Below are 15,082 nucleotides of genomic sequence, written 5' to 3'. Positions count from 1 at the left end.
CGAATATGTTCGCGAAACTTCTTTTTACAACAATAAAGCCGCACCAAATTCGCCATTCTACGACTCAGAGGAACTCGGATCATCCCTTTTTTAAACCCTTTCTCCAGTTTTTCATGATCCAAGTTACCAGAGCTATGTTAATATGGCTTTTTCATCGTCAAGTTCGGACTCGAGTGAATTCAACATCGACCCGATCGTTGAGGAGGAAGTAGTTTGGAGAACGGAGAAGGTCAAAAATATTGCAATGGTTGTGAAATTCGAGAAACTACCAATGTTCACTCAGGAAGCAGATCTTTTTTTTTAATTTTTGGTGGTGAATATCGAAAACTTTTTGAAATCTGCGTAAAAGATTCAATGGCGATGTCCGAAAGAAGCTCAATACTGCGATATGAGCTCATTTTACGACGAAAAGAAGACATACGCGAATATTTTCGAGGATGACTCCGACGGCGAATATGAATGCTTTTTCTTCCTGAATCAAGACCCGGTCTACGTGAAGCGATTCATTCTTAAATCAACGGAAAAATTTATCGCCCTCCGGAAATCAACGAAAACTGATGGGGAGGAGAATACTGTTCAACTTAGGCAAGATCGATTTTCCTTTTTGTTTAGAGAAATGGTAAATCTTTAAGAGGAATGGCAGCGGTGACATCAGATGTCGTAACAATCAACACAAAATACTGCGAGGAGTTTTCCAAGGCTACTCGCTCCAGACAAGAACATTCATCGAGAGATGCTCAAGAATCGTGCTGTGACTCATTCTCTATCCGCCTTGATAGATTTTCAAGAGTATCAGGGACGTATTCGAGGCTGAGGAAAACAGTCAATAATAGGCCTATTTGGAAGAATCGCGCCTTTGCTCTTTGGGCAAGCAAGGAGGGAAACTGGATGATTGGATCGGTCAAATCGATCGGGAAGAATAGAGGATTTCTCATTGCAAGTACAGTTTTTCGTCTTTAAGAATAAGTTAATGACATTTTTCTTCAGAAAACTCAATAAACTGCCCGAACAAATTGTCATCCATCTTTGATGCGAAAGCACAAGAATCTATCCCCATCCACACATCCTGCGACTGCTGCGAGGTCTTGCTTGTACAATCATGTCTTTCCTCATCGATAATTAATTCAGGTCCTTACAGTGAAAGGATCCACACACCAACAAAACTCGAAATATGGAATTTACATTCGCTCCTCACATCTGTCTTCTCTCCCTGGCGAATATCGCCAAATTTGGCCATCGAGTAAACATGGCAATGTCATTTACAACGAGTCTGGACAGTACTACATCAGCGACAGACCAAGGTTGGTAGGCTTGTTGCATCTGTTGGAAATCAGACGCGCGAAATTCTTCTTTTTTAGGGCGACAGTAGGCCATTTGGGAATTTTTTCAGACAAAACTCGAGGCTGTCCAAGTGACGCCAAAGGCAATGGATTGCAGATTCTTTTCTTTCACAATAGGCCAGAGAAGTAATCCTCGAAGCAGGTTGGAAATCATGGGTTGGATTCGACAAAACGATCATCGACAGTGAATTCAAAGTCTCCTGTTTCTCGGGGAATTCCGAATGCATTTACGCGTACAATTTTTGTGAAGCCAAAGAAGATGCTAAATTGTGTCTTGAAAGTATTTTCCATTGCAAGGTAAAATACTGGCCATTCATTCGTTCAAGCTTATTTAAAAGGGACTGGATGCATCTCTTTGCAACGAACAGCGCGAACAACTGACTAGTGAATGTTTCTACGGAAAATGTTCTTAGACTACTCAATTTTAGACATATTCATATGCCATTAAATGAATAAAAAATTGAACTGGAAGCTCATTTATTCACACGGTCATCTCATAGGCGTAGTTTTCAGGGAGATCGATCTGGAATTCTTGCTTCATATGAGTTTTTCTTTCGTAATCAAGAAGAAATATTTCTGACCCAGTCACCAAGACTCTTTCGCATCTTTGTCCATAAAATTTTCCAAAGCAAGTCTCGATTTTTCGATCGACGAAGATTTTTCCCTGAAGGATGAAAGCCGTATCAAGAAAGCTGTCAAATGGTCGGAACTATGGTCCATAGTTTTGTTGTCTAAACTAAGTCGATTCGAGCCATTTCCTTATATCGACAAGTCGATTTCTTATCTTCGGAATTTTAAAAACAACGACGTAAAACCAGTTGTTCTTATAAATACGATTTATGGTTATTCTATCCACCGATGAAAGAATATCAAAGTTTGACGTGAGTAAGAGGACTCCCTCGTTGTCTGGCAAAGCGGCTAGAAAGAACGATCCTTCGATGACATTCCCATATCTGTCTTTCTTTGAACGGTAAGTTGATGATCGATAGACAGATTCGTAGCTCCATTCCGGAACAGTTTTTTTCATTCCCAAAAATTTATCAATTTCGATTGTACTTAACAGAGAATTGTAGCTTACGATCGTCTTAAAAATATATTTTAATCCTTGTTTTCGTACAACCGAGCTTACAAAATATCCATTCAATTTCATCGTCGATATTCCATTACCATCGTGAGTTATCACTGCTCCTAGCCTTGATGACCCGAGACTGCGTAAATATAACTTGAAATTTTGGTTGAATACTTTTGATTCAGATGATCTTAAAATGAAGAAAAGATTTTAACCAAAATCCTTGTTTTCATTACTAGCATCAATAAAGTAGCAATCAGAAGCAAAGTGTGTATTTGGACAAAAGAAAATTCTTTCTTCTTTTACGTACTGTTTTGTTTCTTTATCGGGGATTTTAAACTAAACAGGCGCAACGAGGCAAATTGTAGTGTTTCTCATTAGTCATCCGCCACTTGAGTTCACCGCGCCGCGCTGCGCGCAGTTCACGACCCGCGAAGCGCTATTCACGACTCGCGAAGCGCATTTCACCACGCGCAAACGCTCCGCCGCGAACCGCGAAAGCACAGTTCACCATGGACTAGGATCAACTCACAACTCACGAAATAGTCACTCACCACGATCTAACAGCTCACCACGGTTTACGAAAACCATATATAAACGATCTTATTTCTCACTGAGACACAACACACATATACTCTACAATTTTACGCTCAGAGACTCAACAATAAACTTGCTCTTTTTATACAAACTTCGTCGCTCACTTGTATCCAGCTCGCGAATACAGTAAACGCAGTTAGTTATCCAACTTATGTACTGTGAGAAACACGTACATATTTTGGTGACTGAAGAAAACGCTTCGCCCATGTAGAGATTAACGATCGAAGAGAGCTGCTGTTAAGAAACATGACTCGATATTTCAAACTTGCCGCTGATCTGAACCGACAAGAACTGCTCACGATCTTTGAAAATTTGAATCAGTCGTTTCCGCCACAGCATCCAATTATAGAGAAGCAATCAATTGTTCTGAACATCCATAAATTGGATGAGGGGGTTTTCGCCAAAAATCGAAAGTTTGTGTTCCACGATAATGGTGAAATCATCAATTACTTACCGAATGATGACGCTATTGGTATGGATCAAAAGTTCGCTTATAAGAATCACCGTCTGGATGTTACCAAGATCCTCGCCTCTGCTAGAGCAACGACACTTGCAGAGCTTATGGCCTTGATGAAATTGCAAGATCAAAAAGAACGTGAAAACTTAGAAGAATCCCTCTTGGACTCATATTCTCCGGACTGGTGCGAAATTGATGATTATGTTCGACAAAAACAACGATCACATCTGAAGAAGAACAAAAACACCAAGGACCGAATCCGGAACCAGAAGATCAAAGTCCAGAAAGTTCATACTGAGGATCATTTGAAGCCAAATGAAAGAAATCGAAAACAAACCAGAATCGACACATCAAAGATCGATGGATTCTGTATCAGCTTCGTGAAACGGAGATCATGCAAATACGGCTCGAAATGCAAATTTATCCACTCAGACTATGTTCCAAGTCACATAAAGCAATTGATCAAAAACGAAGATTAAACAATTCGCTCAATTTCAAGTTTATCTCGAACTCGTATTCGACGTTAACCGCTCAATATTCTTCGACCATCGTTCATCGAAGACCGACAATTTTCCGAATTCGACACATCAGAACAACTGTTAACTACTCGAGATGAAATGGAAAATGCGATAAATATCTACCATCAATTTTATCAAAAGCTCAAAGCTCAACTCGTAACGAATCGCTCATGGAAGCCATTATGGACTACCAAGCAATCAATGTGTATTTGGACGACAATTTCATGTTCCGTTTCCGCTCAAAAAAGCTGCCGTCCACATCTTGGAATCGTTCATCAAAAAAATAAATCAATACATGATAACACTTCATTCTGCTCTGCTCAACTTCGAAGATCAACAATACCAGAAGCTCCTAAAAGACACAAGAAAATTGCCCTGCGCTCGAGATCTACACATCTGTTCTCTGCGGGAAAGCAGATCATTTCTCTGGAAAGTTACCTTGTCAAATGCCCGCTTACACCTGCGACATACCAGCCTGATCCGACCGCTCCAACTGTAATGGCTGAAAATCAAACAAAATTTGTTCTCAATAAAAATGAGGATCCTAAAGCGGAAGAAGATCAGCTCGATCAAGATCTTGCTCCAGCTCCTGCTCATAATGATACGAAAAGAAGATCAAAGTATCAGAAGCCCTCATAAAGATCAACATGAGCCTGTTGATAGAGATGATGGACTTCAAGTTCAAGCTCCGAAATTGAAACATCGCCTTCGCTCACGACGATGTAAATCAAACCATTAAGCTCTTGCTCCTGCTCCTATTCACACTTGGTTACGAAGTTCGCTCGACATCTGTTTTTCGAAGTCCTGTTCTTAAGGTATACCTGAAGCTCGTTTATTGGATCAAAAACTTCGGCAATGTTTATGCACACTGGAATGGCTCACTTCAGAGCTCGAAGTAATCCCCGCTGATGATCAAAGGGAATCCAGTTCCGCTCATTTGCTGTGCAGAAGTTTCATACAGGCCTCTTTGGACTTGTGTTCTCATGACCCAGCTAATGTGTTTATCAATTGCGCACACGATGAACACCGCTTATCTGAACCTTGGTCCACTCCTCTAAAGATGTGAAGCAATGCGTGCAGTTGCTTTGTCACATTCAGATAATTCATAATCAAGTTACTCAAGGATGATTCTGCTCGCTCGAAGATTCATCTGCTCAAACGATCGAGATCAAGTTGTTCAAAGACGTTTCTGCTCGCTCATGGGACCGTCTGCTCAATTCATTATCAAAGACGATTTCGACGTTCATGTCTTCTCTAACAATTAACCTGCAATGAAGCTCATAGACGATTTTGACGCTCATGGAACCGTCCTCTCAATCAGTTCAGCTGATTCTTATCAAGTTGCTCATAGACAATTTTGAGCCTCACGGAATTGTCCTCTCAATCAGCGAAAATCACTCTTATCAAGCTGCTCACCAACGATTTTGAAGCTCATGAAATCGTTATATAATACAATACAGCTCACTCTTATCGAGACTCCGACTACGATCCTGCTCGCCCATGAAATATTGCTCAAAGACGATTTTGCTCAAATATGCTCACTAATGAAATCATCTGCTCAAACAATCAGCTCATACAAGATGCTCGCTCAGAAGATCCAAATGCTCAAAAAGAAGAGGGAAGAGTATGCTGGCCTCCAAATTCTAGAAATTAAAGAAGTAACGGCGCTCTAGCTCCTTATTGGTCGATCGAAAAATGGACACCCTTTAGCCTCCACTTCCAAAAAGAGCTTCTGAAAAGACTTGAAAATATCGAAATGCCGATCGACGATTTCTGAAATCTTAGGTCACCTTCATAATACACGAACACCTGAAACACCTTGGGTTAAAAGATTCATCAACAAACACCTCGGATCGTTCAGAAATACAGTTCATCGAAAGCGAAAACTCAATAATCAACTACGTTCCGGTTGATCTTGCTCGACAGCCGCCATTGATGCTGACAACCAAATGGAAAACGATCCTTTACAACAATCACTGATTATGGACAAACATCCTTGATGATATCTTGGACTCACAAACACAGGACATTCCTCTACCAGAAAGACAAACGATCTAAAAATAAATGGAGGAGGAATTATGTAGTGTTTCTCATTAGTCATCCGCCACTTGAGTTCACCGCGCCGCGCTGCGCGCAGTTCACGACCCGCGAAGCGCTATTCACGACTCGCGAAGCGCATTTCACCACGCGCAAACGCTCCGCCGCGAACCGCGAAAGCACAGTTCACCATGGACTAGGATCAACTCACAACTCACGAAATAGTCACTCACCACGATCTAACAGCTCACCACGGTTTACGAAAACCATATATAAACGATCTTATTTCTCACTGAGACACAACACACATATACTCTACTATTTTACGCTCAGAGACTCAACAATAAACTTGCTCTTTTTATACAAACTTCGTCGCTCACTTGTATCCAGCTCGCGAATACAGTAAACGCAGTTAGTTATCCAACTTATGTACTGTGAGAAACACGTACAAAATGTGCCCCATTTCGCAAAGAGTCAAGTTTAAGAGCCCCATCACTATATCGAATAGGCTTTTATATAGGCCGGTGCCACAAATTTTGTATCTTGATGAAAATAATACTGGCTCTCGTAATTGGAAAAGTTGAAGGAAGTGGAGCTCGCCTGAGTCAAGCATCTTGTAGACCTCAATATCAGTGTTGCCTGACATTGATCGAGACTGACTGGTCAATGCAACGAGGATAAAATGAGCTCCCTCGAACCAAACTGAGCAGAAAGTGCCGTGATGACTTATAAATAGGGTAAACTTACAAAAAATGAGCTTTTGAAAGGGACATCCTACAGGGCTCATTTTCGGCAAGAATACTCTTTGAAGGTTGCTGATCAACATCAGATAAAAAAATTAATGAAAAAATATGAATGACGTCATTCTAGAGCCGTGTAAAAGTGCTAAAAATCTAAAATTTTTTAGCAATCAGATGGAAAAAAATGAAGGCGACCAATAGATTCGCCTTGAATCACTGATTATTTTCCAAAAAAAAAATTTAGTAATCGACCTCACATGACTGCAGAAAAAGAAAAAGAAGCTGAAAGTCTTTGTTATTGTCTTGGAGGACCCCCTTGGAGGACTTTATCTGCTGGAAGACCAATATTATAAATATTCAATATATGGCCGTGCTCGGCCAGTATATGGCCACCTATGGTCAACTTTGGTCTAGTTCGGCCGGAGGACCCCGGAGGACCTCCCTGGTGGAAGACCATCAGCTGGAAGACGAAAATTAAATTTTGAAATAATATGTCTAGCTTGGCTAGAAATTGCCACTTTCAGCCAACTTTGGTCACTTTCTGCCGGAGGACCCCCGGAGGACCCCTTATGCTGGAAGACACAACATCAGTGGAAGACCAACATTCAAAAAAATAAGAAATAAATCACATTAAATTCAGTGATGAAGGGGGCCAAACCGACCTGCATGAGAGGTCAACTAAGCATACTCTATTCGGATAAAGACAGGGCAAGACTAGCCCGTAGAAAAGGCCATACAAGCATATTTAGTTCAGTCATTGAGGGAGCCAAGCCAACCCATACGGGGTAGCCAGATAATTCAGTCAGGAACAGGGCGAAGCCGACCCGAAGGGGAGGCAACGCCAATGTATTCGATTCTCTCAAAAACAGGGCACAGCCGACCCGAAGCGGAGGCCACGGAAATCTATTCTAATCAGTCAGAGACTTCTTTTACGGTTTTTTCAATGAAAATTGAGAAACTCTTATTAAACAGGGGTTAACACAGAAAAACAACGTGATTATTGAAATCGATTTATTCTGCTGATTCTGTTATTTAAAGAGCGTAGGCGCGCTTTGTTCTTTCTGAGCCATGGGCGAATATAAGAGAAAAATGGCTATTTTGTTTTTATTCATTTCTCTCGCTTTTTGCACTGAGCATAATTCGTGTGAACTAACATTGGATGTGATAAAACGTGCATGTTTCGAGCAAAAAATAACAACTGAGGCAGTTTGGGAACAAAAATCAAAACATTTTTATGAGGGTAAAGCAGTTAATTGGAAGAATTACGTACGTGCCTCTGCAAAAGGCACTTCAGCTGGAAGCTCTGCAATCAATAGCTTCGTCTTCGAGTATATTTTTATTACTTATCTTGTTTTCGAAAAAAATTTAGCTCGATTAAACAGCAGAATGGACGAAGCCGACAAATGTTGTGGCCACGTGAACAAATAGAAGTTTCTGTTTTTGACGAGTATTTTTACGAAAAACGGATTCGACATAAAATCTTCGATATTCTTGCCACACCATATTCAAAAACGTCAGCCTTTTTTTGTACTGAAAAGACAAGAAGAGACTCAGCACTTGATATGTCAGTCGAGTTCCAGGATACTGATATTGTTGAAGATGACATGGACTATGAGAGTGAAGATGAAATTTTTGGTACTGATTTTACTGGATCCGCCGACGGATGGTACTTTTGAAAATTCTGTTCTAAACTTATTTATTTTAAGCTCATTTTCTGATTTTTTTACGAAGATAGAGAGACCAAAAGAAAGTTATGATCCCGAAAAGGACAGAAGAGGACAGGCAACTGGTTTAAACAAAATTTTGAGCGTTCATTCAAATATAATGACAATATCTAAACCTTAACAGGGGTCAAGAAGGATTTGGAATCCACAAATGCAGCTTCTACTCGTATGTGCAAAAATGGATGGTACATCGACTCCAGCTATAATAAGCTTATTAAAACATTTGATCGACGTCAATCAATGTTTGCATCATCTGAGAAAAAACGATGACTATTTTGTACCAAGAAAAGGTCGGACTACTTTCAGCGCGAAAAATCAACAAGAATTTTGTTTTGACCCAACCAAAGCAGCACTTTTATAAACTCGCTGGTAAAAGCAAAGTGACAGCTTTTAAGTGTCACAGTTTTTCTTTTCTTAGCTTTCTATATTGTCATTTCTTTGGTTTTCAAATTTTTTTTTTGTCTTAAAGGCCGCTTTCTCTCTTCCCTGGCTTTTCATTTCCTTGAAAGCCGTGTCTTTCCTTTTTATGATTTAAATTAATTGAGTCCTGTCATTTTTAACAAGTCATTCCCGTTCTATTGGTCCCACAACGAAATCAGTTTTTGAACGATGCGACTTCGATAACATTGGCGATGGACCGGGGTTGCACTTTTAAATAATGAATTTGAATTAAACTATTTTAATTTTTCTCGTGAGAGTAACCAAATTTCTGATGCAACGACAACTAGAGCTCATTAAATGGTTCTCGTTTAAATTGATAATTAACAAGAAAATCCTTGTTTCCTTTCAAAATCACGATACATTTTATGAGCTCTTTTTTATCAAATCGTCAAGTCCCGCTTATGGGTTTATCTTTGATTGATCAAGATGGAAATTCCCTTCTTTTATCCCTTTTTAAACTTCATGGTGGAAAATCTGAAGAAATCAAAACTGGCGTTATGGATGAGCTACGAAATTTGAATATCATGTCAGAGCTTGTTCCAAAGATTCATTTTATTCTGAGGTTTTTATAAACTCTTTAATTTTATTCTATATGTCATTTTAGTGACAGCTTGGGCTTCGCATATTTAAAGAGAACCTAGAACCCGACTTTTTATTAAATCTTTTGTTTATACTGACTTATGGTCTTCTCACAAATTGCAAAGTCCTTGACTCAGTTGTCGTGCGCAGGTTAAAGGCAGGGATAACAAAAATATGATAACATTTCATTTTTTTTTGTGATCCCTTATTCTGCAAATGAGCTTCTGATAACGGAATTAACAGCCGCTGGGGCGAGAAATCTTCATCAAGTTGGATGCACAATGCGAAAGGGTTTTAATCATTAAAAATATATATCATAACTTTTGAGTTAAATTTCAAAGCCTATCAAAGCATCATGGAGGTAAAAACTGGCAATTGATTTGTTCAGTACAATTTGCAATTAAGCGATTATGTACAAGCGATTGTACTCAAGATTTTTGAATTCGAAGGAAATGCGCAAATATGGTATCACATCGGATAATGCTGTGGCAAAGATGTTAAATGGGTTAAAAGCAAAGTTAAAAGATTAAAACGAAAATTGCAAGCGATTTAGAAATAAAAAACAATTTATAAAAAGCGCGTTGCTTTTCTCACTACTAAAACCGCGCATTTATAGTTCTCCGTGCACAACCGCGGCTTCTCTCTCTTCTGAAAATTCCACATTTCTCCTCGCGCGCGCGGCTTTTCTCACTATTGAAATCGAGCTTTTCGAGTATTCCATGCGGGCACGCGGCTTTTCGCCCTTTTCCACGTCTATAACATGCAAGAAACCACTCGTTTTTTAACTTTGATGGAAAGTCATATTTGGGAATCGACAAGTGTCTGTTGAGGTTTGAAAGCATTATTTTTTCTGTTTAATTGCTTAATATAATATGTTTCTGAAACCTCGCGAAGCTCATAGTCGCTCTGATCTGAGAGCAGAGCTTTACTCTCAAATTGAAGACCATTATGGTCCGCGCCGATCGTCGAATCTATTTTTGACAGACAGGGATTTGCTATCTGACATTTTAAATTTTTCGCAATCAGTTCGAAGCGCTTCAGTTAAGTGCACTGATAAGTTTGCGTTTGCACATCTCTATTTCAAGACATCGGGTCAAGTAAAGTTCTAAATCAATTTTGTATTTTCATTTGAATTCTTTTTTCTTCAAAAAGAAAATCAATAAGAACTTTACGAAGGCATGGAGTGGCCGCGGTCAATTCTCAAAATCTTTTGATTTTCGAGTCGAGTATTATACCAGTTCTTCAACGACACGAGACAACAAACGACTATGCAAAGAATATTTTAAAAGAATTGTCATCCTCAACAAAATTCGAGTTGAAATTATTTCTTGGCTCTATCACACTGGTTTACAAGTTGATTAATAATTTTATCTGGGCAACGGAGGCAAGGATGTATATTTTTTCTAAATGTTGCGCGTCGAAATCTTCTATTTTGCTTCTTGCATTTGAATTCAAACTGCAAATATACATCATTTAATTAAGGGTTTGGCCTTGACTTACTTAGAGATCAAGGAAGAATACGAAAAAACAAAATTAATTTTGGAAGAAATTCGAGGCCAGAAGAAAGTCAACATTATTAAAGTAAACCAAATAAAATAAGTTTTTTTTTCAATGATGTCATTAGCGCTTGCTTGATAAGACGTCACAAGAAGACAATCAAGAGTTTGTGGCATTTTGGCATGTTTACGAAAATCTTGTGAAAGCTTCACCAAGAAAATCAATTGATGCTGCAGAGTCTGAGATCTTTATCAGTGTCGGAAGGTATGTAAGCAAGCTTCTTATTAAATAAACCATCATCCTTACAAGGGCCTGCGAAAAGATCAACTTGGAGCAAGAGAAATTTTAAAACTCGCTTTATCGGATGGACAATTTCTCAGCGTTGACAATAGGATTTCGTATGAAACTGAATCTTGAAATTAACTTACTTAAATCTTATAGGGAGCGTGCCTTTTCCTTGGTGAAGAACACAGAATTCAGAAACACAGCCATAAGGAAAGAATTTCAGAAAAGATATATTTATTTAAATTGTAATTTTTTTCGAATTCATCCTTTTGTAACCATAATTTATGGACTGTGTCTTTGGCAAAGCTCTCAAAAACGACTAACTGGTTGAAGAAGATAGAAACAAAAGAAGAAAAAGATGAATTAATGTTTTTAATGCTTCGTTCAAGGAAGGATCTTTCTTTAAAAAGTCTCTTTTAATCGTAAAATATGTTCTAATTAATAATTTTCTTCCGCATCGTGAGTCAATTTGAGGCTCAAACAAAAGAATCACGTGAACCGCACTAAGCATCGCTCACAAAGCGTCTCGAAAATAAGAAGAGATCTCAATCAAAGAAACAAACAGAATGTTTTAGCCGATAAGCGAAATGAAAATTTGAATAATGTGAACGTCATAGAGAAGGGCGAAATCGATGAAGACGAATGTGATTAATTCAAAATTTCTTTGCATTATTGAATTTTCTTTCATTCTTATATTCTCAAATCAAAATAAAGTGTTTTTATATAATTCAAATATGAATCTAAAAGAATAATTTATCTTTCAGAATAATGCGCTATCTTCTGATCGCTTTTTCGTAGCACTGAGTTTATCTCAGCGAGGCCGCTGGAGAAAAAGTGAGTTTAGGAAGAGTGAATGATAAAAGAATGCCAGAAAGTAAAAGCATTTTCTCATTCTGTGAAGGATCGAAGACTTTCCCACAGAGCAGGGAAAAAGCCTCATGTCGACCCTAAGCAGTATTCAAGATTTTCTGAAGTCTTTCAGAAGCGATGGAGAAAATTGTCACACAGGCTGATTTCAAAAATTGAATTGAATAAGCTTAGTCACAATTTTGTGATTAATTAAGAAAACTGTTTTTGATTTAATTGAAAGCTGTGGAACTAACAATGATCTCGGGTCGGAAATACAGTATCACTTAAAAATAATCAATTATGCAATAAATATATTATAACAGTCCTTACGCACAATTCCGGAACGCACAATTCCGGAGATTTCGGGGTGAGCCGAAAAATTTCGAATCGCACAATTCAGGAGATTTCCGACAAAAAATCGAGACCGATGACCAGGTTTGTGAGGACTAGGTTCGTCGGACTAGGTTCGTCGATGCCATGTCGGAAAAAATGGTTCGTGTGACTGGGTTCGTGAATTTTGAATTATTATATGTTTTTTTTGTATCTTCCCCATTTTAGGTCAGTAAAGGAAATGGGTTGATGACTAGGTTCGTGGGACTAGGTTCGTGAAGACTAGGCTCATTTGGGATATAAAATCCTACATTTTGCTTGTTCAAAAACCCACGAACCTAGTCCCACGAACCTAGTCATCAACCCATTTCCCTTACTGCCCAAAACTAGAATTTGAACATATTTAATAAATAATCTCGTGATCGTAGCATGAGAATAACAAAAGGTTCAATGAAGTCAAAGCTGTCTATCAAAAAGGCATTTCTGAGATTGACCCCATAAAAACTTATTTTTTGAGAGGAGAAAATTTTTCTTCAGAAATCCGCACAATTCCGAAGATTTCGCTGAGAAAAAAATTCCGGAATTGTGCGTAACGACTGTATATTATTTTTTAAATATGACCCGAGAAAACTGACTTTTGCTGATTTAGGGATCTGGATTTGCTTTGCTAAATTTTAAGATATTATGCAAAAGCTTTACCCGCTTATGCTTCTTAATTTTTCAATGCTCAAATCCAGAGCCCTTACTGATCCTTACGTGAGGGATCAGCTTTGGAGTTTAAAATTCATCTTTTTATTGAATAAGAAAAACCCTCGAAGACTGATATTTTAATCTCTTCTAAGTTCACCCGATTTGGAAATATTGTCTCTCGAAAGGCTCGAAATTTTGGTTTGAGGGATCACTCCAATTTTCCAAAAACTGGTGTCGATCTTTTTTTTGGCTCAACTGAAAAAATCAGATTTCGAGCCTTTCTTTCACAGCTGAAATCAAGGTGTTTGCACCATTATGCAAAGATACCGAAGCTGAAGTACGTCGGTTCAATCGAGAAAAAGATGTGTCGGTTGCCTCAGGGTGGCACAATTAGAAAAAATTTTTTGGTCAATCCAACCATCTGCCAATCCAATTCAAATTCCAATTGAACAATTTGATTCCAATTTTCCAATTGGATTCGATTTTCCAATTGGAAAGACCCGAAATCCAACCAATTTCCAATCCAATTCCAAATGGACAAGGTTCCAAATTGGATTCCAATCTAATTGTGACACCCTGGTTGCCTTTTCAGTGATGATCAGAGGATTGTTATCTCACATATTGAGCTTTTATGTGTATAAAAAAACTGTGGAAAAACTTTCTATAGATCATCAGACGTGCTCGTTCCTTGAAGAACAACGAGTCTCTGAAAATCGGAATGCAAATCTCATTTTTCTGTCTTTAACGGCTGTCTTTATTTGCATTCACATTTTTGAGAGACTCTTTGTTATTGCACCTTGGATCTGGGTCTCGAATCCGTGGCGTTTTTTTGGAGCAGGGTTTGCTCTCGGGCGCTCGCGGCTCCGCGCCCCGGGGCAAGTGCGAAAAAAGCTCCACGAGGCTGGAGCAGGGCGGAGCTCCAGCGGCTGGAGCATGATCCGGCCGCCGGAGCAGCGGTGACAAAGAAGGCACAGCGCGGGCGTCCAAAAAGTGTTTGCGCGCAGCACTCAATCACCTGCGTTTTCATCAAGTTTTCATGATTGAAACAATTTATATTCAATATTTCATAATGAAGCATAAGCCCCTCACTTTCTTGCCCGTCACTTTTGCTGCTCCAGCGCGTGGAGCAGCCGGTTTTCAGCTCCGGGCGCGTGGAGTTTTTGGCGCCCAAGAGCACGGCGTGCTCCAACAAAATGCCATGGATTCGAGACCCAGCCTTGGATCGCGAATATGCTGGAAATAGATGGGATAAAAAAGGAACGATGTGATAAATTTGCTTTTTTTTTTCTGTAGGAATGTCTGATATAATTTGATCAACTCCTTCAAAAGCCATTACGCTCGACCGTCTTCCTTAAGATAGGACGACCACACCGAGCGCGCCCGTTTCTCACGAAAACTTTACTCAATCTAAGAAAGCACAGTTTTAAGGGATCTAAGTTTGGATGCTTTCAACAAAATAAAAAAAAACCTTAATCAAGTGACTTTGCTAAATCAAAATTTTGATCCTTAGAATCTATGATGAGCAGTATTCCGTTGTTCAAGGGTTGCTTACGTTTACTGGAAGGGTTTCACTTGCTTTAATCTGACTTTGAACTTATCTATGAAACCCGATAACTAGATCGAAGATTCGAATACCTTGAAGCCGCATTCTATGTTGATCATGAAAATCCGGAAGTTCGAGAATCAAAAACAACTAATAGTATTGAAGGAGAGGTTTTTTATCTATTGAATCATATTCAGTATTTATTGACAGATATTAAAACCTTTTTCAAGTACTCGAAGTGATTTGCATGGGTCAGTTATTGTCTATTGATGACTTTCTAATTGGTTGTTTAAATTATGCTCGATAATTTCAGATTACTTTAACGAGTTGCATAAACGTGAGTCAGGTGGATCGCACGGCTGGTACCTTGATCGTACGCAAGTGAA

General features: G+C 38.9%; 1 protein-coding gene across 1 annotated transcript; it reads left to right on the top strand.

Moving 5' to 3' along the window:
• Positions 1 to 353: 353 nt before the first annotated feature.
• Positions 354 to 1,799, top strand: LOC145699445 (uncharacterized). The gene is made up of 5 exons (XM_081776718.1): positions 354 to 940; positions 988 to 1,082; positions 1,129 to 1,301; positions 1,359 to 1,637; positions 1,679 to 1,799. The coding sequence occupies exons 1-4, from the start codon at positions 637 to 639 to the stop codon at positions 1,468 to 1,470; spliced, it is 684 nt and encodes a 227-aa protein (XP_081632844.1). The 5' UTR covers positions 354 to 636; the 3' UTR covers positions 1,471 to 1,637; positions 1,679 to 1,799.
• Positions 1,800 to 15,082: the final 13,283 nt, after the last annotated feature.

This window comes from Oikopleura dioica, chromosome 2 (genome assembly GCF_907165135.1).
Source record: "Oikopleura dioica chromosome 2, OKI2018_I68_1.0, whole genome shotgun sequence".
NCBI lineage: Eukaryota > Metazoa > Chordata > Appendicularia > Copelata > Oikopleuridae > Oikopleura > Oikopleura dioica.
The sequence above is the reverse complement of the archived record's forward strand: the minus strand, read 5'-3'. Positions and strand labels throughout refer to the sequence as shown.

Bases quoted from the DNA above. Each gene is read 5' to 3' on its own strand.
- LOC145699445 (XM_081776718.1), top strand. From the start codon at position 637: ATGGCAGCGGTGACATCAGATGTCGTAACAATCAACACAAAATACTGC. The intron at 1,083-1,128 runs GTCTTGCTTGTA...TAATTAATTCAG, and splicing joins CATCCTGCGACTGCTGCGAG to GTCCTTACAGTGAAAGGATC. The intron at 1,302-1,358 runs GTTGGTAGGCTT...CTTCTTTTTTAG, and splicing joins TACATCAGCGACAGACCAAG to GGCGACAGTAGGCCATTTGG.